General features: G+C 43.2%; 3 protein-coding genes across 3 annotated transcripts in view; 1 reads left to right on the top strand and 2 right to left on the bottom strand.

Annotated features, from left to right (window-relative positions):
* The window catches only part of prr12b (proline rich 12b), a 32,711-nt gene extending 22,416 nt beyond the window's left edge, over positions 1-10,295 (top strand). The window contains exons 9-17 of the mRNA XM_080777093.1: positions 22-138; positions 318-451; positions 2,149-2,302; positions 2,891-3,464; positions 3,917-4,036; positions 4,361-4,458; positions 5,832-5,963; positions 7,342-7,437; positions 8,636-10,295. Of these exons, the coding sequence (XP_080633219.1) occupies positions 22-138; positions 318-451; positions 2,149-2,302; positions 2,891-3,464; positions 3,917-4,036; positions 4,361-4,458; positions 5,832-5,963; positions 7,342-7,437; positions 8,636-8,770 (1,560 nt within the window). The 3' untranslated portion in view covers positions 8,771-10,295. The remainder of the gene's footprint in view (positions 1-21; positions 139-317; positions 452-2,148; positions 2,303-2,890; positions 3,465-3,916; positions 4,037-4,360; positions 4,459-5,831; positions 5,964-7,341; positions 7,438-8,635) is intronic.
* A 2,075-nt stretch (positions 10,296-12,370) lies between these two features.
* LOC308323320 (chaperone Ric-8A) lies at positions 12,371-27,330 on the bottom strand (the record flags this gene model as incomplete). The annotated part of the gene is made up of 11 exons (XM_080775041.1): positions 12,371-14,069; positions 14,667-14,940; positions 20,452-20,596; positions 20,861-20,956; positions 21,163-21,313; positions 21,935-22,029; positions 22,411-22,599; positions 22,756-22,891; positions 23,817-24,379; positions 24,554-24,646; positions 27,241-27,330. 11 exons carry the CDS (start codon positions 27,328-27,330, stop codon positions 13,913-13,915), a joined length of 1,989 nt encoding a protein of 662 aa, XP_080631167.1. The 3' UTR covers positions 12,371-13,912.
* Positions 16,183-19,152, bottom strand: LOC308324347 (insulin-degrading enzyme-like; the record flags this gene model as incomplete). The annotated part of the gene is made up of 2 exons (XM_080776389.1): positions 16,183-18,494; positions 18,612-19,152. 2 exons carry the CDS (start codon positions 19,150-19,152, stop codon positions 16,183-16,185), a joined length of 2,853 nt encoding a protein of 950 aa, XP_080632515.1.
* Positions 27,331-27,677: the final 347 nt, after the last annotated feature.

Raw genomic sequence — 27,677 nt, 5'->3', positions numbered from 1 at the left:
CTTTATGTATCTGCCTCCCAGATGGCCTTGCAGACGGGCAGAGAGCCCCCACCAATCTGGAGGGTTCAGAAAGCACTGCTGCAGAAGTTCAGCCCAGAGATCAAAGATGGACAAAGGCAATTCTGTGCCACCAGCAATGTAAGTCTCCCAAGGTGACGTCTCCTTTAAGATAACACACTCTCTGCAACCCTGTAAGAAAGAACCAAATTGTTTTAGCGCCGCCATTATCCTTGTATACATGAATTAAAATGTATTTGAAATGATGTCGAAGGCAGTGTGCTATTCCCATACAGACTTGTGTTCCCTTCCTCCCTCAGTATCTGGGCTACTTTGGCGATGCTAAAATGCGGTACCAGCGATTGTACGTGAAGTTCTTGGAGAACGTCAATAAGAAGGATTACGTTCGAGTGTGCTCACGGAAACCCTGGCATAGACCTGGCCTTACTCTGAGGTACGTTTGTCTTTGGGAAGTTTTATTTTTGGTTTTCAGCTGGCATGTCATTTTGATTATTTCTCATGAGAGCAGCATGGTCTGATAATAAATTCTAACCCAAAACCTTGTGAGGCAATAAATAAATAAATTGCTTGTGCTGAACTCAAAACCACTATTATTGCCAGTATGTAGGACATACCAGAACAGGTGCAAGAAAATGAAACCTAGAACAATCTATGCAATGAACAATGTGCAAACTGCATGTGTAACAGCCAGGAAATATTAATATAGAGTTGTAGTAACAAAAATCACACCTGTGTGAAGTGAGGGGCGATAATATATTAAAGTCTAACTCATGTTGCTATGATTAGGGGATGTAATGGTGATGTAAAACAAACAGTGTCAAAACAAACATTAAATTATCTTTATTGTTAATGGCATTTAATGTTTGTGTTAGGGACAAGATGACGTAAATCTTCCCTTCATTGTCAATGGCGTTTTTAACACAAACATTGAACTAAAAACAAACATTAAACCTGTAGGAGGCAGCCCAATAGATCAGCAGTACTATGATTTTGATTGCAGGGGAAGTGGAGAGATAGGGTGGGGGAGTGGTGACGTCAGAGTCGTTGCATGTATTGTTGAGGAGGTTAGTTAATTTTTGAGGAGCGCTATCCCCTCCTATATGCCAGTTCTCCTTGAACAATGAACTATACAACAGAAAGGTGCATGTGGTTTTGGAGAATGTAGACCAATCTTGATTGATTGGTTGAATACTTAGCATTAGCAGTTGCAGTTCTGTACAATAATATGCAAAATGAGGAGCCATTTCATTTAATTTATTTCACCAGCTAGAAGTTGGCCCAGTGAATATGCCTATACAGTATGAGAATGACTACTCAGACCATATATCACTGTATCTCCCCACCAACAGTACAGCCAGAGTCCCTGGCACAAAACCTTTCCAAGTGGAGGGGGTCTGCATGCAGCCTAATACATATCAATTTGGGGGTTCTTGAAATGAAAGATTTGATAACCACTGACTAGACAACTGTACATGTCTCCTCTGATGCACACATAGGGTACACATGCAGAACATGCCATCTCCCCAGGGCTGTCCTCAACTGAAGAGGCATAGGAATTTAGTTGATTATTGGTAGTTGATTTAATCAAGAAATCTGTAGAATTTACAACATACAATCATGCAGACAGGCTTGCGAGGTTGAGAACTGAACACAATGGCTACTGGCTATTGAAAATTAAAGTTTACAAGAGATCTGCTCATCATTATTCAAGAAATAATTAATGGAATGGCATGGGAAAAAAGCATACAAAGTGACTAATCAATTAACAAAGTCTTGGTTCTGACTGATTTATCAATTATTTAAACATGAGGGGACAGCCCCTCTTCGCTGAACAACCAGTAGGACAAAATACCCTGATGGTTTCCCACTGGAGAACATCTTCACAGAGGCTGGCGAGTACTTTACCCCTTCAGCACCCCGATGGCCACACATTCTACTTTTCTTTTGTGACACATTCGTGCTGTCATTCGGATAAAACCACTTGATATCAACTTGTGTGTGACATGACATTTAGGTTTTTATTTTATTTATGTATTTGTAAGGTGGTCTATTGGTTTCAGAAAACAAAACCAACAACATAAAAAAACAGGAATACATTTGAATTGAAAATGTTAACTTGTTCACTGACAGACGGCAGTCACTTCCCAAGCCGCCGCCTCCATCGCTCAGCCAGACACCGCCCCGAGTGGAGAGAGAAGAGAGGGAGAAGGAGCGACAGCGGGAGAGAGAGCTGAAGGAGCAGAGAGAGAGGGAGCTGAAGGAGCAGAGAGAGAGAGAGGGGAAGGAGCAGAGAGAGAGGGAGGGGAAGGACCAGCAGGAGAGGGAGATAAAGGAGCTGAGAGGGAGGGAGTTGAAGGAGCAAAGGGACAGGGAGGTGAAGGAGCTGAGAGAGAGGGAACAACGGGAGAAGGAGGAAAGGGAGCAGAGGGAGAGAGAGCTGAAGGAGCAGAAGGAGAGAGAGCTAAAGGAGCAAAGGGAGAGAGAGCTGAAGGAGCAGAGGGAGAGAGAGCTGAAGGAGCAGAGGGAGAGAGAGCTGAAGGAGCAGAGGGAGAGAGAGCTGAAGGAGCAGAGGGAGAGAGAGCTAAAGGAGCAAAGGCAGAGAGAGCTAAAGGAGCAGAGGGAGAGGGAACAACAGGATGAGGAGGAGAGAGAGCAGAAGGAGAAGGAGGCGAAAGAGAGGGAACAACGGGACAAGGAGGAGAGGGAGCAGCGGGAGAGAGAGAGGAGAGAGAAGGAGAAACAGGAGAGAGAGCAGAAGGAGAAGGAGGCGAGAGAGAGGGAACGACGGGAGAAGGAGAGGGAGCGCAGGGAGAAGGAGAAACAGGAGCAGAAGGAGAGAGAAAGGGAGAGGGAGAGGAGGGAGAGGGAGCAGAAGGAGCGGGAGAGGAGGGAGAGGGAGAAGGAGAAAGAGAGGGAGCAGAAGGAGAGAGAACAGCGAGAACGGGAGAGGAGGGAGCGAGAGAAGGAGAGGGAGCGAGAGCAGAAGGAGAAAGAGAGGAGGGAGAGGGAGCAGCGGGAGAAGGAGAAACTGGAGAGGGAGCAGAAGGAGCGTGAGAGGAGGGAGCACGAGAGGGAGCAGAAGGAGCGGGAGAGGCGGGAGAGGGAGCAGAAAGAGAAGGAGCGAAGAGAAAGAGAGAAGGAACGAGAAAGAGAGAAACAGCGTGAGCGGGAGAGGGAGAGAGAGAAACAGAGAGAGAGAGAGGAGAGCCTAAGGGAGAAGGAGAGGAACCGTCAGGCCTCCCATGAGAGGAGAAGCGGCAGCGACCGAGAGAGGCTGAAAGAGGAGAAGAGGAGCAGTCCGGACAAGAAGGACGACCGCCCCTCCAGGGCCCGTGCTGTGAAGGAGAAAGCCGAGCCCCCGCCCAAGAAGAGGAAGAAGTGGTTGAAGGAGGTTCCCTCCTCCTCTGACTCAGACTCCTCCCCCGACATGCCAAGCGATGACGAAGGTGAGAATTTGCTCACAAACGTTCAGATTTAGAGTGCTATAGGGTCTGACGAGATATGTTTGTTTTGCCAATGTTGAAAAAACATGAAAACATCACCAGTTATCAATAATCAAGGTTTTATTTGTCACTAACGTGTAGTACAAGCAGCAAACATATTTCTTCTCCCTAGCTATTAATTCTGTCTGACTAAATTAAATTGTGTAATATCTGTCTTTTGCTTTGTTGTTATTATATTGTGCTATTTTTGTTTCTTGTTCTCTGTATGTTTGTTTTATTTTATCTGGTCTTGTACAGCACTTTGGTTGACCACTGTTCTTTGTAAATGTGCTCTATAAATAAAGTTTGATTTGATTTTGATTTATTGTTGGGACTTGTTAAACAGTAATGTGATTGCAGATTGATCCATGTTCTGCAGAAGTCATGTTTTCTCCCTGTCTCCATGTGTACTGTAGGTCCAGTGCGAGGTGGCATCAACAGTCGTGCCATGAGGGAGATGTTTAGGAGCTACGTGGAGATGTTGGTCAGCACAGCCCTGGACCCTGACATGATCCAAGCCCTGGAGGACACAGACGGTGAGAAGACCACCCCCCCCTCATAAAACTCTCACAGTCACACACATTTTTAAGACTTTTTATTTATTAAAAGAACAGATTAAAGGGGAACATAAGATTATGTAAGAAAGTTATGGCATAAAAGATGACATTTTGAAAAGCATAATGTACTTTCACGACACCCAAACGTAATGATTGACTAAAAAAGTGCACCATTATGTTATTTTTTTATTTTATTTTGTCATCTTGAGAACTGCGTCCCAATGTGCATCTACCTCAATATGTATGGACCACATTGGACCGCTGGATAGAGGACTGAATGCGCTGAATGTTCTTTTGCCTTAGATGAGTTATACCTTCCGCCTATGAGGAAGATTGACAGCCTGCTCAACGAACAGAAGAGGAGGCTGTTGAGGAGAGTCAACATGAGTGCCCAGCACCAGGTAGTGCACTGTCCTTAAACATTTTGGTATTTCTTCTTTGTTTTTAGCCCCACTAGTGGCTAAATACAAGTTTGTCAGTCTGTCCAGCCATCCACCACTTTGATCCCAAACAACATATCTTGAAAACTACTGGTTCCAGTTTGCCAGGAAAAAAATTGCCCTCCCAGATTAGTCTTGCTCCGCTCAGTTGTGATTGGATTTCGCTGAAGTTGTGGGGCACCAATCAGGAACCAGTATGAAAATGTGGGGTGGGTTTATCACCGGAGGCATTTTTTTATCCGCACCTTGGAAATGCAGGTTCCACAGATTCCAGATATTTAGTCTGGACATGACAGGCTAGGTTCCAGTATCTTGAAATATAGTGGGCGCATTGTCATAAGATTGTAAGTGCTCAGCAAGAAGAATCCTTGTGATTTTGGTGATTCCTGTGGCTTTTCCTGTAGCGCCACCCTTTGGCCAACCTTAAAAATCACCACATGGAGTCAGCGGCCTAATTGAACTGGATGACGACACCACTTCTTGGCTGATTTCCTGTGTGTGTGTGTGTGTGGGTGTGTGTGTGTGTGTGTGTGTGTGTGTGTGTGTGCGTGTGTACGTGTGTACGTGTGTACACGTGCGTGCGCATGTGAGGCGCACTCATGCACACACTAATCTCACAAACTACTAGGCGGATAATGTTCAATATTTCTTGTGCACACTGCCAGCAGGCGATAGTTGTCAATGACAACTACGGTTTGACATTGTTATGAATTTATAATCACAGAGTAATCGATCGTCTCTCCAGGCGATGCGATAAGTGTCCCGCGATGCTATGGACCAGAACTAGCCAATTACAACGCTCCTGTCCCTTCGCTACAAGCCAAGGCTTGGTATGCATGGTCAGACCAACGGAGCATCGTGCAGACGCATGCTCAAGTTGACATACAGTATACTGTATGTGTATGATGAGTGGTCCACTGTTGCATCATATGACCCCAGCTGTGTCCGGTCTGTGTATGCTACTGTATGTCTGGACTGCTTTGCAAAATGCTGATAAGGACTGATGAAGGAGACTAAATCATCTGATAACATCCGAAGCCGCTATTCTGTCCATAACCGCACATACACACATACAACCACAAAAACATTGTCATCACATGCCCCAGAGGGACAGGAAGAATGTCCAGGCCTCGATTTTGGAAGAGATTTGTGCCCACCCTTTCTATAGGTCTTGCTGACTTACTAACAATTGATTGATTGATGTTTCTTATTGCCAAATTGTGCATATACATGAGAATATATTTGTACATTTTAATCAGAAGAATAAAACAAATTGAGTGCCATGTGACTGCAATGTGGAATGTCTTTAGCATACTATACTTATCTGTCCCTAGGAGCCTTTACATATATTCCCCAAAATGACGGCGGATGCCCTGGACTCTGGAACAGTCAAAGTGCACCTTGCTGGTGAGAGTTACAACCGCAAAACCCTCAACCGGGTCAAGAGGAGTACACCCAAGCAGCAGGTAAGCAGCACATGGCTTCAGTGGCATACTGTAGGCCTACTGTATATTCCCTCACATTTGAATAACCACCAGAATAATAAATAAGCTTTCTCTTGCAAAATGATATATTATTGGGTGATTTTAGCCCTTATTGTGAAAATTGTATTTAAATCAATTAATGATAAATACTGTAGTCATAATTTATTTTATAGTTTTTTGGGGGGATGGTGGGATTTTTTTTAATGGAAATATCTTATTTCCTTGTTTGCTTTCCCACAATTCATTCCTGCCTGAAGCTTAATCATACTCTCGCCAAAAAGACCACTTTTGGGTATAAGGTGACGTTTACATCGTTTCAAACAAATTATACCTTAATTTGAATCCTGTACATTTACACAAATAAATAAAATATATAGTAATAATAATAAGTATTACATTATTAGTCCTTTTCAGATTAAATATTAGTGAATATGAGTAGCTGACAGGAAATATGGGCCAAAGCTGTTTCCTAGCAACGCAATTTTACTGGCAAGAATATAGACACAAAAATAGGTGCTTTTTCTACTGTTATTGTATTTTAAGACTAATGCAATTGCAGCCGAATTAGTGGCAATTTAGTTATTATTATATTATGATACTGGTTATTAGATCTATTCTAATAGCATATTACTTGGTAATTTCGGTGTAAATAATGGCTTACTACTGTATGCAAGGGCACAAATGTAAGAAAATGTAGCCATTTGTAACCCCATTAACCTTTTCCCCGCTAAAAAACGTAGTCTGCGTTATTTGTCGGGAAGCGGTGCTGCCAAAATACTTAGCTATGTTTATTCAGTTGTATAAATGTGTTTGATTCGATCTAGTGGAAAGGCTACTCACATTAGCTTCGGATGGCTATCTGTTGTTAGCTTAGACCCTGGGCTGCGCCATCTTCATTAGTGCACGCGCGCGTGTGTGTGTGTGTGTGTGTGTGTGTGTGTGTGTGTGTGTGTGTGTGTGTGTGTGTGTGTGTGTGTGTGTGTGTGTGTGTGTGTGTGTGTGTGTGCACAGGTGTCACGCTTTCAGTCGCTTTAGTAGCCAAATCCCAGGCAGCATTTCTGGTCAAAACAGCGCTTTTTACATAATACAATATATAAAAGCTCATAGCACGTCACTTCGTGCCATGCTACAACATTGTAGATCTGCTATTTTTGAAAGTTTGTGAAAATGGTCCAAATCTTTGAATATATTATTTTAAAGCAAATGTTTTTAACTCAAATGTATTTATATTTATAGAATCGGCCTGTACATGTACTACATTTTGGAAATGCTCTGTTGTCTCTTGTGCTCTTCAAGTGTAAGACTGAACATCTAAAAATCACGCCTTTTTATGTTCCTCCTGGTCCGCGGTGATCTTCAGGACCTGAAGCTGACGACGGAGACGTGCCGGGTGTACAGTCTCTACCATTCCCTCCACCACTACAAATATCACACGTTCCTGCACTGCAAGAAGGAGGTAAGGCCAGTCGCTCTGATCGTGCTCAGATAGGGATCATCGCCATGTTGGCTTGTGGTGGACATTTTTGTCAACAATCCATTTTTGCCACGGACATACAAAATTAGTGGACAATAATATTACCAGAAACACATAAATAGGTAGCCCTGAATGACCATAACAGGTCTGTAACTCTGAGAGTGTTCAAATGGAACCAAATGGAACCAAATGGTTCTCAAATAAAACGTTTGAGAACCACTAACTACTAGTTGGACTCCTAATGTACCATAGAGTCGTAGTAAATAACTGAAGAAAACCTGGAGACTTGACATTCAGTAAGTGGGTGTTACGATGAAAATAAGAACATTATAATGGTAAATGTAAAACAGAAAATCTAAAAATTGCGTGTACGGACATGTTGGTGACCCCTGTGCTCAGAAGGTCCCTTTGTTCCTCTGCTTGTCCTTGCTGCCTCCCTCCTCGTCAAAGCTCCATTCTCTTGAAAGTGTGTCTAAAAAGAATATATATAGGCCTATATAAATGTTTGTATTTACATTTCCCATTGTAGAAGGAGCAGACCTCTGCAGGATCGCTTTGTCTGCATTTACATAAACATTTATTCAATTCAATATTTTATTCGATACTCTCTGTAAATCATGAATTGCCTCATACTAACTTAGGCTGAACATGTCTAAAAAGAGTGTGTGTGCCTGTTTGTGTGCATCTTTGGTGTACTGTATCTCATTTTCATTTAACCATTATTAACAGGCACTTTTCCTTTTTTTCACTCCCATTTTCCTCTTCCAAATGCCTTGAATAATTGAGGTTTCTGTTTTACATGAAATTGGCTCTCCCAATGACTTCAGTCGTATCTTCTGCATCACAGGGCATTCTTTCTCTAAATTCCTACTCAATTCTCTCTTTCTGTATATTTTTGCCCCAGTACCTGACTGGACAATATCTATAGGCTATGTATGGCTGGCACACAGATATGCCCTTATAAGAACTGGAGGTGTCCGACGGCATAATGCCCATAATAGATAGGGCGGACACATGAATACACTGATTCACGTGTCGTGAAGCTTCAGCCTTGTTTTCTGTTTGCACTGTGCAGTATAAGTTAAATGCTACCGAGTTGTGACCGACTTATGTATTATTACGCGGTTTATTTGCGCAGAGTTAAATGGACATTTTACTGTGTGTGGTGGTCTGTTGACAGACGGACAGCATCGAACAGGCAGCGGAGGACCCTGGCCAGGAAGAGGTGGTCCAGCAGTGCATGGCCAACCAGGGCTGGCTGGAGACCCTCTTCAACTCCTTCATCGAGCTGCTCACTCTGAGCGCCAAGGCCTGAGGGACGGGGACACCCCTGGGGTGGGGGATGACGGACAGAGATGATGATGTTGATGATGACGAGACTGCTAAACACGGATATTCAAACAGTGTTTGGGAGAGAGAGGCCTCTAGAAACAGTATTCGGGAAACCAAGATGTCCAACTGCAACCAAACTGCACAGGATGTGGTTTGGACCTCAACTTAATTCCATGCCCTTTTTTTTTAGTTTGTTTGTTTTTGTTTTGGAAAAACAATCGTTTTAACTTAAAAATGGAATCACGATATGAATTTGTTTTATTATTCTTTCCCTTTGAAGTACCTCTTGATTTAACCACTTGAACCCGAGCATCCCTATTCTGCGGGGAACATTCGCAGAATGGAGCTGATCTTGCGACACGTTGTGAGCTTGTATAGATCGGCTATTTCTGGCGAGGAGATAATGGTGTAGAAGGGGGAAAAGAGTGGACCAAGTACAGCCCTGACCCCAGTCAACTAAGTATTAGTTTACCAAGTATAGAGGGTTTAAGTGGTTAAAGTACAGCCCTGACCCCAGTCAACTAAGTATTAGTTTACCAAGTATGGAGGGTTTAAGTGGTTGAATAGAAATGTGGGAGGAGCGTGGAGCAGTGATCTTTGTGAATGTTTAAAGGGTGATGGCGTCTAGTCTTTACCTTATCGGGAGCAGGAGAGGACGATGGAGAATTCGTCGGCACTACAAGAGATTTTTCTCGAGATCTGCATACGTGGACATGCATACATGCACACGCACACTCAAACACACACACACACACACACACACACACACACACACACACACACACACACAAACAGACAGACGTGTATCACACATATCACACACACATTTAAACACTATAAATATGTATTGATAATAATGGGTTTGTATAATTTATACCAGGACATTTTTGAAAAAAGAAAAGAAAAAAAAGTACCTTCCCTGCTGGGACTGTTTGCTGTCATTATTTTGGAATAACGTTTTATTGGGGGTATTACATGAAATGGCCCACCTGCAATCCTTTGCTTATGTAGACTTCCAACAGGTGCAGAAAAAAAAAGAAAGTGTTGAAGTCAAGGGAAGGCGGGTTTGAAAAGACTATGTAATGTTCCCTTATTTCTGTCTGCTTTAATAAGAAAAAGATTGAGGGGAAATGTATTTAAAGCTAAACTAAGTGTGTTCTTTCTATTCATTCTTCAAAAGACAATGAGAAAGAAAGAGCATTTTAAGCCTGAAAAGAAAAAAACACACACCTGTCTTTTTCTGAAAGAAAGTGTGGCAGGCAAAAGGTGTCAAACGCATACAAAAGTCAGTGTTTACTTGTTTGTCCTTTTTTATCTGTTTGTTGTTGATTATGATAATTATTATTATTATTATTTGGGAGCTTGGCCTCTATGTGAGGAAACTCCTGCAGAGATTTCTTTTTGTTTTGTTTTTTTGTTTGTAAATAATGTACAGCTACTTCAATCTCTAATTCCCAGTTCCTCTTCTGTACATGAACTTCCTGTATTTGACAAAAGGAAATAAAAATGTTAAAATGACGAACGCGATGATGAAAAAACAACACCGGTGTATCTCATTGCTGTGTTTTTAATTTGCGGATGCAAAGACATTCGATGGGATGAGAGAACGCTTGTAGATATTTTCAACATGATTTAGGGCTAAACAAATACCTCTAGTGCCCTCCTGTGCAAAGGGTATAGAAAGCCAACTCTCTAGGGTAGGTACCCTCACAAAAAACATGCAGTAATCCTGGTCACTAAACTGCCTCCCCCTGGCCAGATGGAGGGGAAAGGAACTGGTTGGAATAACGTGTTCCTTCCACGCGCTACGTCCAACCAGGGAAACCCCCCCCTGACCCTGTCAGGTGTAAAGGAGCAACTTGGACACTCAGGCATGAAGGAAGCCTGAGTTCAAGTCCGTTGCTCTCCCCTTGTTCCCCATATATGGGGACTAGGTTGGTGGAGGGTGTGTAAAGCCCAGGATCACATTAGATGATTGACACAGGGGTGAAAAATGGGTTACAAAATCGTTGGATAAAAAATATAAATAATTATTTTTTATTTTTATTAAATTTCCTCAATTTCCATTTCCACCATTTCCGCAATTTCCGCAATTACCATTTCCGCAATTTCCGCAATTTCCATTTCCGCATTTCCGCAATTGCCGCAATTTCCATTTCCACCATTTCCGCAATTTCCGCAATTACAATTTCCGCAATTTCCATTTCCGCAATTTCCGCAATTTCCGCAATTTCCATTTCCATTTCCAACTATTAATGGCAGCTGGGTTTCATCATTCAAATAAAATAGAATTCTGTCCGTTTAGCTATAAAATTATGTCAGGGAATAGGGATACACAGTATATGTCTTTCATTTGCATTGCATCTCCCCCCCCCCAAGCTTTTATTTTCGTTCGAGTAATAGTACAACTCTAATAGTATTACTTATAATAATGTAATTAAAGATTCTTCATTCAGATTTATTTATTTTTATTTCATTTTCCAGATTTTTTTTTCTTCTTTTTTTTAGATTTTCATTGGTGGGCCAGTCATAATGGTCCCGCGGGCCTGATGTGGCCCGCGGGCCTGAGGTTGAGTATCACTGCTCTAAGGGACGGACGGACATTGCTGTTCCTTGGAGTGGTTGCACCACTCAAAAATAGATATATAATGAGATGCAAAATTAAAGCTTGCTGAGTCACAGTGCTGAAATTATATAAGGTTTGAAATGGAGAAATTACTTTTATTTTGAAACCTCAGAAGTCTCATTGTGGTATGCCAAAAATGCTATAAATATTACATAACAACTGAATGAATATGACTATTATGAATTGCAATGAATGCGTTATAATCAGAAGTTCATGCAACCAGCTTATTCTATGCAGGTGGATAGAAACTCATTACTGCAACAGCTATACTGTTATTTACAGCTTTTGTGAATATTGAATATTTATGCATGCACCAAATCTCTATCCCTATCCCAGAACGCAGTGCAGTATTAATGTTTCATGGAAAACCAGATTTGACATACTGACATGATACTGACCATGACACTGACTGACCTTAGGTGTGTGTGTGTGTGTGTGTGTGTGTGTGTGTGTGTGTGTGTGTGTGTGTGTGTGTGTGTGTGTGTGTGTGTGTGTGCATGTGTGCGTGCGTGCGTGCGTGCGTGACGTGCGTCGGTGCGTGATACTGATAGAGATTGACTAGCAGCTGGTGTGAGTGCCACTGAGTGGTGTCTGAATGGGAGTGGTTGGCACCCTGGAAATAGCTAGTGATTGGCTGCTGTGACCAGGCTGTGGACTATAAAGCCAGTTGTGCTCCAAGGAAGCCTATTTTCTCCACCAGACCACCACTGCCTAAAAGGTCTGCTGGTTTAGGTTAGGCGTGCGACACCATTGTGCGACAGAGTATAAATTAGGCTTGAGTCAAAGTGTGTCTGTGGATGACGAAGCACATTCCATCTCAGTGACATCAACACATTCTACACAAGGTTTCATTCTAATGCTGCGTTCTACAGAAGTCTTGTCTAACTGAAATTCAAAATCCTTTTCTTCCAATGAGAATCATCAGGTATTTATACATTTTATCTTACGATCCTTTTGAAGGTTAATTTGTACAAATAAGCTCAGACCCTTGCCCCCCTCCCCTGCCCCCCAATGTTTTCAAATGTCTTTTAATAAATGCAGTCAGACACCACACAAAGAAGTGGAGGACAAATCTAAGAGCCTTTCATGAAAACATGATGGACTTTTTTCAAGAGCAAAGAAATAAAGGATCAGAGAATGTAGAGACTCACAGATGCGCACACACAGACGCACACACACAGACGCGCACACACACACACACACACACACACACACACACACACGCACACACCCCTCCTTGAAGCAATCACAACGTACACTTAAAGGTAAGTGGTGGTATTTATTCATGCTTATAGAAGCAGGCGGGTTCTCTGGAAAATAAAGAGTAGGGGAGAAATGTTACGGTTGCCATGGTGAGCAGGAAAATAGTACAACCTGTGCCCATTTTTCTCCCCCTTTTTCCTCCCTGTTGCTGGCTGCCTCTTACTTTCTACTGTGGTGCAGAGTGCCTTGTTGCTGAGGGCTTTGCTTTAAAACTGATTCTCAACCATCTGAACATCAAGGACCGCCCTGTTTCGTATGCATTAGGCCTCTCTGAACCCTATTTGATCATTTATTTTAGTTTTTATCTACACTGTAAAATCCTCTGTTTATTTAACCTGTGAAAGTGTACAAAACTCAGAGTTAAAGACCCATTACCAGCGGCCATTTGGAATAGGAATAGGGAGTATATAAGTAGGCTATTTAGACCCTACACTATGTGTGTGGTGAGGTTAAAGGTGAGGTTAAAGGTAGGCATGTAACAATATATCATAAAATGATTCAAATGGATTCAAACTGGCGCAATTAAAACACAATTGTAATCGTGATGCAAACAGCAGAGTGCGTAAAAAAACAGAAGAAAATACAGGATTTTTGTAAGATAATTGATTAAAAAAGAGGATAAGAGAGAAATTAAAAGAGAGAGAAAATACTGGATTTGTGTAAAGAGAAAAGATTCGATTTGAATCGTATCATGGGTTGAGTGAATGGTTACATGCCTAGTTAAAGGCGTAGCCACTTGTTGTTAGCGACAAAATAATAAAGCGTAGTATATGGGTAAGAATGGATATAAATGACCAACCATCCACGTTGTCTTTCTCTCTCTGTTACGTGCCGAAAATAGCCGATCTACAAGCTTGTGAGCTTTTAGATTGGCTATTTTCGGTGTGCAACACAGATCTCACAAGGACATGTAGCCTACTCTTGGAGTGTTTGTTGGCTGGTGCTCTGCATGCCGTCTGTCTGACTCACTTTCAGGTTTCCGCCTCGCTTTTTACCTTTCATCTATTCGTTGCTGTCAGGCAGAAACCTTGTATCTCCATATTAATTTTTTATTTTATTTTACAAGTGTCGCACAAAAGTAATAAATAGCAGATCTACAAGCTCACAACACATGTTTGTAGCTATTTTCACTATTTTATATATATTTGGACATACAAGGTGTCCTCTTTCTTCTCTCCTCTCCCCTCCTCCTCAGACCCTCCCCACATATTTAGCCCTCTTCACCTCCCTCCCATACTACTTATCCATGTCCCCCACGCTCTCCCACCACTCCTCGTCTTCCTCCTCCTCCGCCTCCTCTTCCTCTTGTTGCATGGTGCAGTCTCTCATCTGGCCACATAAGGGCGCTAGCCTCCCGTTGCCCGTCATCACCACCGACTGAATGTTGCTGTTGCTATAGCAAGGAGAGAAAGAAAAGGACTGACAATGAATGGATTTGTAATCATTGTGATCCCAGGGATAAAATATGGTACCAATTGGGTGGCCTGGGTTAATCCATATCAAACTGGGGGTCCTTGAAGTTCAAATGGTTGAGAACGGGTGTCCTAACCTTTTTGACGGAATGGCAGACTCACATAAATAGTTCTGTGTGTCGAGTGTGTCTGTGTGACACTGTGACCACTGGATGAGTCAGTGCCAGGCTTTTGTGCCAGGGGCCACGGTACATTTATTAATTTTAATTTTAAATTTCATCCCACGATTTTTGTGAAGTGTCAAAATTGTCTAATGTAATCCTGGGCGCTACACTTCCTTTGCCAACCTGGGGAGAGCAATGGGCTGACCTCATGCTTCCTTCAGTGCATGCCGAGGCCAAGCCGCTTCTTTTCACTTGTCAGGGGGAGTTCCCCAGTTAGACATAGTGCATGGTAGCCTATAGTTTATCACGTAAAACGAGTATGCGTGGTATGCGTGGGCCTTTACCCATACCCTAATCTTAAATTTATGTCTAACCCTTTTGGGAAGTTCGCGCCTTAAGAAAACACATGCGCACCTGGAGAGCCTGCTGAACATGTCAATGAGGTTTCGCGCCTCGAGCTCCTTCTCTTCATCCGTCATGCCCTCCATGGGGTCAGGATGCTGCTCCTCCACACGCCCTGTCACCATGTTGATCCTGTCCTTGGCCTCGCGGTACTCCTCTGTGTCCGAGTCGGAGTCACTGGAGTACTGATTGCGGGCGGCCACCCTGCTGCCACCGGCCAGAAGGCCCCGAGCAGCCAGCAAGCCTGCAGCGTTTCCGTAGCCCGTGTACTTGATGAAGCGTCTCACTGCGGCGACACAAATGTTATTATTAGACGATTACATCACATCATGAGCAGGACAAAACAGAATATGGGGCGTCCGGGTGGCACCAGTGTAGATTTTGACAGCAAATGTCATATTTTTGTTATCTGAAATATTTTATCTTTAGTCGAGTTTTAGTTTAATTATTTTTATTTTGGCAGGCCTTGATGGTGTCGTAATGCCTGATTTTACACAGGTTGCATGCTGAAAATAGCTGATCTACAAGCTCACAATGCATCACAGCATGATATGTTGTGGGCTTGTAGATCTGCTATTTTCAGAGTGCAACACCCAGAACTCCACCTGCCAACAAAGACTCAGACACACTCTTCATCACTTCTCTTCATTGTACAGTTAATATAAAACACATTGTTCAGGCACATTTCAGCCACCACTTTTGCCCATTAGGACCACTCTATTCAACGTCATCAAACAGCGACGCACACCTATGGTAAAATCATTCTACAGGCCACAGGTTTTTTGCGCTAGAGCTTCTCTTCTAGTAATACTAATAAGAACAGATTACTTACTTTGTCGCACTTTTGCAAAGTAAGAAAATGTAACATTTCTCAAGCAACAGCTGGGTCTTTAAAGATATGGCTGTTACTTGTCGCCTAGAAAACATAAATGTCAAAGTTTGAACTTTGGCACTTAAAAATGTTTATGTTATACTCTGGGCTGAACATTTGGGGCAGTGGATTGAATTGCGTTTTGCTAGACTTCACAGTGATGATTATTATAGTAAAAGCTAAAAGGCAACTTGTCAGATGAGCATTGCATTGCAATAAAAATGCAGGGAGTGGTCTTAATTGGTTACAGTTTTCAGCATGTGTATGAGGGTAGACAGCTTTGGTGCTTTTCCAGCAGCAAGTTGTGGGCATACAATAGCAAATGCACTCATGGATGTACTGTCTGCAAAGATGCCTACCATTCTGTTGTTAGGCACGCAAATCTTATAGGTGTCTAGTAGTAGGCCTAAGAACTTTAAAATCTACTTTGAGAATCGTGTCATTAACAAATTGTGATATTTGAGTGAATATTCTTTTTTGCATCTTTTCTTTTTTTATTATTAATGGTAATTTGTTTTTAGAAAAAAATAAAGAAATAGAAGCTAAGATCAAACAAACTGTATAGTAACCCTTGAGACAATGATTGAATTTACTAAAAGGCAAAATAATAATTATAATAAGTTTAATGACATACATATGTCCTAAATCACTTAAACCCTATACATTGTTGATGGAGGTTCCCCATCCCCCATTGGCATCCATGATGTTTATGCGTGGTTTTGCCAGGGGAAAGAGAGGCAGACTCCTTTTGAACTCGGTCACGTCCTGCACTAAAGTAGGCTGCGGGAGGGACGGGGCTGGAGCCAGGTCCACATCATTCTGGGTAGGGAACTCGCCCACAATGGGGCAAGAATCCATCTCCCTAGAGAGAACATGCACCGACACTTTGTGTCTCTTGGGGGCATCAACTGCCAGCAGTTCTCTGTAGAACAACATTAGTTTTTCTTTTGTCAGAGTTTTCAGATAAGACACCTCAATGTTATCTCGGTCAAAATTATACTGCTGCGACATTATCTCAGCCCAGTATGTCTCGCACTCCGCAGCCAACATCTTGGGCTTGTCCAAACGGTGGATAGCCAGAGCCTGGACGTGCTTCTGGAAAGTCTCCTCGCTCATCTCCTCTATGGACGTCCCCATGGCGTGCAGGAAGGCCTCCACGCGGCTCTCCAGGTAGTGCGGAGCCTTCTCTGACTGGATGATGAAGCGGAGGCCCTGGACTTGACTGGCCCTGCGAGGCCCGCTGAACACGATGTAGCCCAGCTGTTCTTTGGTGCGCAATATATTGAAGCATGGCTCTGAGATGATCTGGCAGAATAACTCCAGCAGCATGTTCTCGTGAGTGGTTTCCATGCCCACCTGGTAGTAGATTTCAATGCCACAGTTGTTGTGTACCTCGTTCCTCTGCTGGTACACGTACCAGCCACCGTCTGGAACCTGCACTTGCCTGTAGCGCCTCAGCTCGCTGGGGAAGAGGGGTTTGGTGTGAGCATGCTCAATAAGTGTCTTCTCCAGCATCTGTACAATGCCAAGAGCATGCACCTTGGTTATGTTCCCATGGAGAAGGGCTTCGATATGTAATCGTGACAACAGTTGAGCTATGAAGACCTTGAGGCGTGGGAGAGTGACATCCTCCAAAGTGTCTCTGAGCTCATATTTGGTCCAAGCGACCTCAGTCATTAGCAGGTGGAGGTAGTACTTGGCATGCTTGTGAGGCTGCTCTGCATTGAAATTATTCAGATTGCGCATGTACGCTTCCTTGATGATGTCAAAACGCTTCTCGTCGATCTCAAAACTGGCCATCTTCTCAATTATTTTCTTCAGAAGGATGTGTTGCTTGTCATTGTAGCCCTTTACAGACAGAAACATCCCATAGAAGGTATTTTGGAGGCCATAGCTCAAGCCAGCTAGCTCAGCTGCATAGGCATATTCGTTGAGGGAGTCCTTGAGGAGCTCCAGGTATAAATATGCCATGTTTAAGTGCAAGGGGTCCATATACACAAGCGGGCTGAAGAAGAAGAAGTTTAAACAAGCCTTGGGCAAGAAGAACTTGTCATCCTGTTTGAACCACACCTTGCACATGGCAGTGTCCTTGATTAAAGTGGGGAAGGCTGGGGAGTCTTTCTCCAGAGGGTATATTTCAAATTTATTGGGGATGAACTCGTTCTTCATAGGTAACTTGAACTTGTCGTTGAGGTTGGTGTTTGCCCATTTCTGGATGACCTCATCAGAGATGGCCTCCTGTTTGTACTGTGTGCCATACCACTCTTCAGTCCTGTCTGTCTGCCCATCAAAAGACTTTGACACCACCGCCACTCTGATATGCTCTGGCCTCAGTTTATCCAGCACCATCTCTATAAGATTAGGTTTGAAGTCCTCCAAAATATACTCCGCCTCCAGAATCTCCTCCAGAGGGTAGTAGTGTGTTAAACCAGCCACTTTGGAAGTGTAGCTGTCGGGCTGCTGCTCTTTGTCCTTGAACCTGAAGGCCACTTTGTTTAAATCCTTACACTCCTTAAAGACCCACTCCTGAGGTCCCTCTGCGTGCAGTTTCTGGATGTACTGGAACATGTGGGAGATGATGTCCTCTACGTGCAAGAGCCCCTCCTCCGTTAATTGCACTTGGATGACGAAGAACATGAATCCTCTCGCTCCACTGTTTGGGCCTCCAAACAGTGTGTTCACCCAACCTTTGGCTTTGAGCTCAGACAGCAGACTTCCTGGGCCCTCGTGACCGATCAGATGTCCTAAATAGTGCCCTGGGCTAGATTTATAGTACTTATGCAGGTCTGGGATGGGAAAGGTCACAGACAGGATCCTGATGTCTTTGATAGGCACCACTTTGTAGAATTGTCTGAGATGTTCCTCCTGGAAGGGATGCTCAGGAAATTCTGGGATAGACACGTTCTTGTTCTCCACCTTTCCAAACAGACCAACCACCATGGAGGTCAACTCGTCGAGGGACTCTCTTCCTAACACGCAGAGTCCCATTATGTTGGAGGAGTAGAATGTGGAGTGAAATTTCAGAAGCTCCTGACGCATGTCAATGCCATCTTTACAAGGCCTTTTGTCAAGGGTCAATTTGTTACCTGTTCCAAATTTACTAAAGGGGTGGTCAGGGTTGCCAGTGGCCTTCTCCAACTGACTCAACCTCCAGCTATCATTCATTAAGTTATTCTCATGCTCAGAGTCCACAGCGTTCACCTCCCGGTCCTTACAGCTCTCATCAAACAGAGGGCACAAGAAAAACTGGGCAAACCTATCCATGGCTCCTTGCAAGTGCTCATGGGACACATCAAAGTAGTAGTTGGTGTGTTCCCCACTGGTGTAGGCATTGGAGCTGCCCCCATGCTCACTGAGGAACTGACTGTATTCATTTTCCTTGGGGTACTTCTCGGTACCAAGGAACAGCATGTGCTCACAAAAGTGTGCCACGCCCGATATGTTGGTAGGGTCTGAAAAGGAACCTATGTGTACATCCAGTGCTGCTGCTGATTTGTCCGTGGTTGGGTCACTGATCAGCACAGCCTTTAATCCATTTGTGAACTCCAGGCCTCTGTATAGACGCTTGTCCTCAGGAGAGTGAATAATGTCACTCACCACCCTATTTATTACAGCTGGGTCGGTCATTCTGAGGGGCAAGACACCGCTAGAATTTAATTTTAATTACGTATTCGTCGATGCCTTTACGATATCCGGAAAACGGAGCAGTTTGTTAATGTACTATGTGTTTTTGTTTTGCATGTTAAGCATTTATTCCACAATATCATGAAAGATCTATTGACCATTGAGTGCCCACAAAGTCTGAACATTTTATATATGAGGTCCATTTAAGCTGAGCTCTTAACACTTGCCTCATCACTATGTTATCATGTCAGTGCCCGAATATGGAATTCCATGTTAGTCTTGCCCAAATATGGAGTTTATGTGAGTCTGGCACAAGCCTTGCCCAGAGTCGTATAGATGAAAGAGTTACGACAACTCCGTTCACTTCAAGGGGACTTCTTAGACTTCTATTGGAAGAATAAATAAATGGCCTGCAGCAATATCGGGTATAACCATAGCTACCTGATATCAACAAGCATGGATGCCGTGAGAGGCCCTGTAATCCCCTGTAACAGCCAATCAGTGCAGCTGGTTGGCTAGGTAGGGTTAGTAGACCCAGTTAGCCGAGCACTCTGGCCTACTGGACAGGCAGGCCTCTCAAGTCATCCTTGGAGCAGAGCACTCAGGTAACTGTGGGTCTACGATCATATCCATAGTGGCTACCTGGAGATATGGTAGGCTACTTCTGTTTGCCATTTCAGATGTGTGTGGATTGGCCATGAAAAAGACCCATGCAAAAACATAGCCTTTCTTTTACAGCACCACCATTTTGTCCAAATATGAAGTTTCTGCACAAATATAGGGTTCTGTACTACTCTAGACTGGCCACCAAGATCAGAATTATCTGACTCTCAAAATTCACAGACTGATTTTTGCAGGAATAAAGAAAACCATATATAAAATAAAGAAATACTGCCTCATCAAAGTTGGTATTGTGACTTTATATATTGTCAGATACTTGCACGATAGGTGGTGTACTGTAGATGGCTGCTTTAGCAGACAGTTTGAGGGTCCAATGGAGTTAGCTGGTTTTGTCAGAAGCACTTTTGAATACCTTTCATTGATTCAATATTTATTTATTTATTTATGAAAAGAAATCCCAAACAGCGACGATATCTAACTTTCTAGCCATAGCCACAGATTGCACAGGGAAGTCACGCCACTATGGTCCAATTTTTGATCCCTGTGGCATGAAGCCTTAGAATGCTGTGTGCAAACTGTATTGATGTAGTGAACAGGTCTCAGATGCAGTGCAGGGAACAGTATGCAATACACAGTATGAACAGTATGCAGTAGAGTAGACTATGTAGTACACAGACGTACCATTCTCTTTGCAGAGCACAAAGAGCAGCTCAGCAGCACAGTGCTTGACCTCTGTCTCCACATTGGTCATCAGACGGACCAAGCGGGCCTTCAGCGTGACCCCCTGCTCAGGTCTGAGAGCCACGTCACGCAGTGGGGGCAGGATCTGTAGAAAAGGTGTAGTGGTGGGGAGGTGGAGAGAAAGGAGGATCAGAAATACAGATCTAGCTATATCCAAACCTGAGTTGGGGATATAGCAGAGATTTTGCAATTCTTCGAACCGTTGGTTTGTACCAAAGAGGTAGAGTTTGTGGTCATTGGCAACGGCCTCCTTGAATTTGTAGGCAATTATCATCGATCAAGATAAGACATGTCTTATGTCATTATGTCTAGAAAAGGACATGGTCAGAAGTGATGAGAAGTAGCCTACCTGGTGACGCAGGTAGTGGCGCGTCTCCCTGTGTGCACGGCAGCTCTCAGTCATCAGGTTAAGCACGGGGATCAATTTCTCTTTCAGCTTCTGACCCTTTATAAGAGGTAGGCAGAGTAACAAAGTACATTTATTTGAGTGCTGTACTTAACTCCTGGAAGGAGGAACATTTACTGAAAATAGCAGATCTACATGCTCACAATGTGTTTGTACTGTATATTCACTGGGCATGAAATCTAAAAGTTTGACAACCACTGTTAGACCTATACACCCAGGCCACCAGACAGCAGACAGAAACTCACCCTGTCCAGACGTCTTTCCATAAAGAGCAGCATGGTGTGTACAAAGTCCATGTTGACTCCTTCCCACTCCAGGCAGCCGTCGGGCAAACGGACAGACACCAGGACATCCAGACACGTCAGGGGCACTACCGACAACATGTTGACCGTGTGACTGTGAGGAGACAGCAGGATGGATGGATAAACATCACCTCAAGCTTATGGTTAGATATCAGCGCATTTTGATTTAGTTTTAGTCTTTTGAATAAAAAAAGAATTGCATAGTTTTTAGCTTTTAGTCATCTGAAATGCTGTAGTGCTAAATCTACAGTTGATTTAGTAGCCTAAAATGTATTTTGGACTTGGTGGCCTCGTAATGCCTCATTTATACGTAGCTAAGTTAGCTTATGCCAAAAATCTAGCTCAAAACACGCGTGGAGTGTGACACCTGCTCGCAGCCAAGCATAGAATGACTTGTCTTACGGTAGTTCTACTGGATCTCTTGTCCACTAGTCCCTTAATTGCTAAAATTTTCATTTATTGACGAAATTGTCAATATGTTTAGTCATAGTTTTAGTCATGGATAGCTTTTAGTTTTTATTTCGTCAGTGAAAAGGGGTAGTACATTTTTCGTTTTAGTTGACGAAATTATTACTGGTAGATATGCCAGCTGTTGGCAGGCAGCCAGCCGATACACATAGTCATTCAACTCTCTGAGTTACAAATGGATAGATTAACACTGAGGATTTGACTGTGTACATCATCGACTATCAACAGTGCTGTGTGGTGCACTGACCCCTTGAAGTCATCGGAGAGGTCTTCTCCTTCACAAGACAGCTGCAGACAATGGCGCAGGACAGCCACTAGCTGGCGATATTGTGCTGCCTCCTCCTGGAGAGAACGGAGTAGAGAGATGTTCTCTCACAAAAACAGAACATGTTCTAAACAGAACATAGTAATAGTGATCCTCGCAAAGAGGACACAGTACAGTAGAGGTGGCAATATGAACTGAAGAATGTATGACTCATGCGTGTCTAGCACGCACATACATGGTACACTTGTTTTATTTGCTTCCTTAAATAAAAAACAGAACAGATATTGTCTTGATGGGGTATTGGTAGACAACAACCAATCTGCATCTTGTTATTGAATATGTGTGCTTTAACAGCATATGGCATATGGCATTTAGAAGTTAAGACATGTGAAAAACATTGTCTCCCATGTATATCAACCAAAGATATGCCCCCTCTACTTTAAAATGTTCTGCCTCACCTCATCTGGCTCCAGCCTGTGGACCCTGGAGGTGATGGTGAAGAGTGTTTTGAGGATTTCAATAGCACGCTGTGTGATGTCCTTGGAGAGAGGTGGAGCCTCTTGGTCAGTGAGCACCTCGTAGCCTTCTCCCCATTGCGCATCCAGACACTGCTCCAGGACTGAGGTCAGCATAGACACACCCCTGTCCTGTGAAACCAGGGGGAGGGCAGGAGAGAACGGAAGCATTTGAGGAGATAGGATTAAGGTGAATAGCCTGGATTCTTATTTTGCCAGAAATCGATTAAATATCTGAGCAAAGGAATGCCTTGGCAGTGAAATGACAGCACTAATCTGTCTTTATACCTGCTGTAGTTGTTGTCTGAGCTCTGGCCTCAGAGCTGTCAGTAAGAAAAGCAGCCGCAGTTCATAAAACTGCCCAGTGGATGTCACCCTGCTCTCAATCCCCAGCTTCAGTTTCTGAATCAGACCAGGAAGGCACCTGATGTAGATGGTGAAGATGACGGGGAGAGATGAGGATGGGATCAGAGCCCCGAAAACATTGGCGAGAGAGGATGCTGACACTTTAGTATTGATTTTCTCAACCATTCGGCACACAGGTTAAATCATAGATATTAATAAAAGGTCATTCATAGCTCTAAATTACAGTAGGCTGATCCACCAAGTATACTTGTGGCTGCAACTCCTTCAAACCAATGCTGTGCAGATGAACATTTAGGCATGCACAAACGCTTACAGTAATGGCAACTATTATTGTTGCAAATCACAGAGGTCTATAATCCATCATTTACTTTTCAACAAAATCTGGGTTGGTCTCACTGCCATCTATTTAATTTTCAAACTCTGAATTGTACACCAATAGGTTAGTTTCAGTCTGTTCAGTGCAAAGCTGTCTAGCAGTTTATCAATCCAGCTCAATGTAATAAACTCCCTGTAGTTGACTATTATGCATCCTATTATTTATCCAGCACCTTGGACAACTCTCTGCAGTTGACACCCTGCCATCTATTATCAATCCAGAACCATGGACAGCTCCCTGCAGTTTACCTATCATGCCACCTACAGTACTACACTGGCATTTTGGTGTCTACTAGTAGTGTATTGTTTCGGGCAGGATTGTTTTGGTGCTTTCAGCACACTCTGGCAGACAAATTTGGAGACACATTTAAATTTGCCCTTGCAGCTGGTGACTCATAGTTGGTGCTGTGAAGTGCTCTTTGCTGTCACAGAGCACAGAGCTCATCTCAGTAGCGTATTTGGGCTTCCAAGCTCGTTTGCATGAATCAATTAGTGAATACGATCTGTGTTCTCTTTGCTCAGGCAACAAAGGTGCAGAAAGAACACACAATCTGCCTTTGTAAAGCGTGTTGGTCAATCTGGGGTTTCTCCGTGTTCAGTCTGCTCACCTCAGGGTGCTCGCCCTCTCTTGCGCACTGTTGCTGTTGTAGATGACGTTGCACAAGATCTTCAAGGCCTCCTTTCTACACACCTCCCCGTCCTCTTCTTTCTCCTCCTCCTCCCTCCTTTCCTCTCTTGCGTCCTTCTTCCCACGAGACAGTAGGCCTGTCCCACCATGACTTCCTTCACCTCTCTGATTACAGCTGTAGTAATTGCCTGAGGTCGACGTGGCAGGAGAGCTATGACCACCGCTAGCTGCCCCAGCGGTGGCCGGGTTTTTGTTATCCACCACGACCACCTCGCAAACCCTTGGCTCATTTCTCGATGTCTTATTGTGCAGGTCCATGTAGCTGCCGCCATTCTCTTCGTCATCCTCTTCTATTTGGCGCTGCGGGGCAGGGTGGGAGCTGATGCCGCCCAGATGAGCCAGGGTAAGGAGTGCGTCATCGGTGACCAGGGGCTCCAGGGCATAGCGGTCTCGGGAGAGGATGCGCAGCGTGCACAGGCACACCCGCAGCACACATGGCTGCAGGCGTCTATGGATGAACTGCAGCAACGCCGCGGCCAGTATCTGGCAAAGTAGAATGATCACAGGATAAGCATGCAGGACAGAGAATATGAGGAAGACATTTAAGGAGGGAAAAAGAGCGACAACAGAATTAACCCACAAAGAGAAGCCTTGTGAAAGAAGTGAAAAGCACACAAAAAGTGAAAGGAGTCAAGGTGTTCAAATTCACACATCTACCTTTCGAAGTATGAGATCAGACTCCTTCTCTTCCTCATCAGAGCTGTCTGAGTCTGAGCCGGGAACACACAGCCTCACTTTGTTCTTCCTGAACTGGAGAACGGAAATAAGATTTTACTGATGTGGAGAACAAAGGCAAACATGAGAAACAACATCAAAAAAGGCTCAAGTCATAAGTTATAACAGTTGAATACAACTGGATGGCTGGTATAGAGTTGGCCTGGTGCTTATTTGTCATATATGCAAGGTCACATTAACACAGTGAGCTGGCTGAGTCACATCAAATTATGCAATCAGCTTTGTAACATGCATATTAACCCATTGAGCAATAGTCGGCTTTTAGTCGTTTCAACATCTATTTATAGACAGTCTAAAAATAGCCTTGGTAATCAAGATCTAAATAGAGACCGTCTATAAATAGACGTTGAAACGACATTGTTTCAATGTCTAATCTGGCCCCAATGGCCCTTAAGTCCTTAACATTGGTTTTGGTGTATTTGCATTCCAGCCCAGACTTTGAGGTTGAGCTCACATCCGAGGTGACTGTTGAGGGACCAGCACGCTGTATTTTGTCCTCCGTTTGCATTGTGACTCCTTCAGAGATGTTTATGTGGTAAACGTGCCATTGATTTGGTTTAATTGGGAGAAACTCTTGTATTGACAATCTTGGTTCGAGCCCCGATCCCGACAACCTTTTCTGCGAGTCACCCCCCCCCCCCCATCTCTCTCCCCATTTCACACTTAAAAATAAAAACATGTATTGGGCTATTTATACAGTATAGGTGAACATTTGGCGAAAAGAGGCAAGATCTACAATCTCACATATGTATTGTGAGCTTGTAGATCTGATATTTTCGGTGAACAGATATGGGCTATATCCCTTAACCCTTTTTTTACTATTTAAAAAAACCTTTTAAAATAGTTCAAATAGCTGATCTACAAGCTCACAATATGTAGATCGGCTAGTTGAACTATTTTACATTTATTTTCTAAATAGTAAAAAATTAGGGATAAGGGTGGTACAAGATGGAGCCCTATAGTGTAGAGGGGAAAAGGAGGGGGCCAACTAAGTACAGACCCCTAGAGTACCCTGGTCAAGAAAGTACTACAGTTTACTTTTTAAATGGTTAACCACAAATCCCTACAGTGGACCTGCAGAGTGGTAGAAGACAGCACAGTGGAAGGATGTGATAGTAGTGGACAGACAGACATTGTCAGCGTGTGCACGAGTATGCGTCACAATGTGGCTGAAAAAAATGCATGCGTATACTCGGAGCTTTCCACGGATCACATACCTCTTCCAGGTGTCGTTGCTGCAGTCATGTAGCCCATGGACAGTGTTGTAAGGCATGCAGAGGCATAAGAACAAATGCATGAATTACTTTAAACAAGTGGTGAAGAGAGCAGATGTTGTAATGTAAAACGTATGGAGGAACGCTAATTAATACCAAGAAACAAAAAAGAAAATGAGAGGGAGGGAGCGAGCAGGGAGAGGAGGGTGGAGATGAGTGGAGGGCGGATGAGCAGGCTTTAAGTCTATTTAGAAGGTTAATCTGAGCCTTTGTTCTCCAGGCTGACAGAGGGCAAGAGGGTTCAGGGTCAATGGATCTCTTTTAGACGCAGCCATGAGGACAAATTGCTAAATCTAACAAGTCTTTTGTTTTTCGCCTGACCTTTCGCCTCTCCCGCTGCTCGACATCGAAAAAGAAGCACTCGGCATACTGTCAGAAAAAGGCAACACTCAAGTCAAACTTTATGCAATAGTTCACACACAGATAAACTACAGTAAATGAACTTCACAGGGAAAATAATCATAATTATGCACAGTTATAGAAATATGGACTGAATGGAAAAGCAAAGCACTGTAATGTAAAATGCATTTTTCTGTAATGCCAATTCCAAAAGTAAACAAAAAAGTAACAACTTGGTTCGAACCCTGGTTCAGTCAAGTGTGGGATAAGAATGAACGTAGCCACACACCCCCACTCCTCACACCCCTTATGAGGTGACCAATCAGTTCACAGTTAAAATTTGTATGAGTCATCAATATGGCTCTTTTTGACTGAAGAGTAATCCAGAAACTTTACAGAACCCTTGAAGTTCTCCTGGTTTCCATTATAACCAGAACCACCCCTGAAGAACAAGGTAGGTCATAAAACAAACCCTAATAAAATAGCAAAAATAACTGCAAGCTCATGTTGCATCGCGGTGATTTCTGAGCTTGCAGATCGACTATTTCTGAGACATTTTTAAAGTAAGTTCTAGGTTCCGAGTAGGGCTGTCACGATTACAAATTTAAGTTGACAATGAATTGTCACAAAAATGATTGCGATAACGATTTAATTGTGTTTTTGGCATTGAACAAATATTAATAAAGAATAAGTTTTGGTTTGCCTGGTAATCAAAAAATGCACACGGCAGATATGACAAATAATTGAAATCTTCAAAGAAATTACTGAGATATGAATTATTTTTATACAAAAGGGTAAAGCGGCTGCTCTACAAGCTTACAACACGTCACACGTTCCGAGAACTCCGGTTTAGTACTGCCTCCTGAGCAGGGCCCAAATATAGGTACAGAGAACCTTATCTGAAACTGAGCCGTAGTGCATGGAAACAAATACAGAACCTGAAATACACAATACAGTTTGTGTAGTGGGAAAGAGCCAATAGTGACAGATAGTCACCTGGGTATTGTATCTGTTCAGTTCCACTTGAACACTGTCCTGGTCTCCCTTCTCAATGTACTGAATGATGCTCTCCAAGTCCAGTCCCATGCCTGAAACAAACAGAACAACATAGCAAACTAACAAACAAACAAACAAACTTACTAACATTCTACCCTGTTTCTTAACTCTTAATTATCTCCAAGCCATTGCACCTCTCTTTTGTCTTTCTAGCAGAAATATGACTAATTCCTGTAGTCCTTAAATATTAAAAAATCACACCCGTGTGAAGTGAGGGGCGCTCTTATCATCGAGGAGGGAATTCGGTATATGATTATGTGATTAGGTAATGATGATGTAAAACAAACTGTGTCAAAACAAACATTAAATTATCTTTATTGTTAATGGGATTTAATGTTTGTGTTAGGGACAAAACAAACATTAATTTCTCTTCATTG

This window comes from Protomyctophum bolini (assembly GCF_963924005.1).
Source record: "Protomyctophum bolini genome assembly, chromosome: 11".
NCBI lineage: Eukaryota > Metazoa > Chordata > Actinopteri > Myctophiformes > Myctophidae > Protomyctophum > Protomyctophum bolini.
Note: the sequence above shows the minus strand (reverse complement) of the source record. Positions and strands in the feature narration are given on the sequence as shown.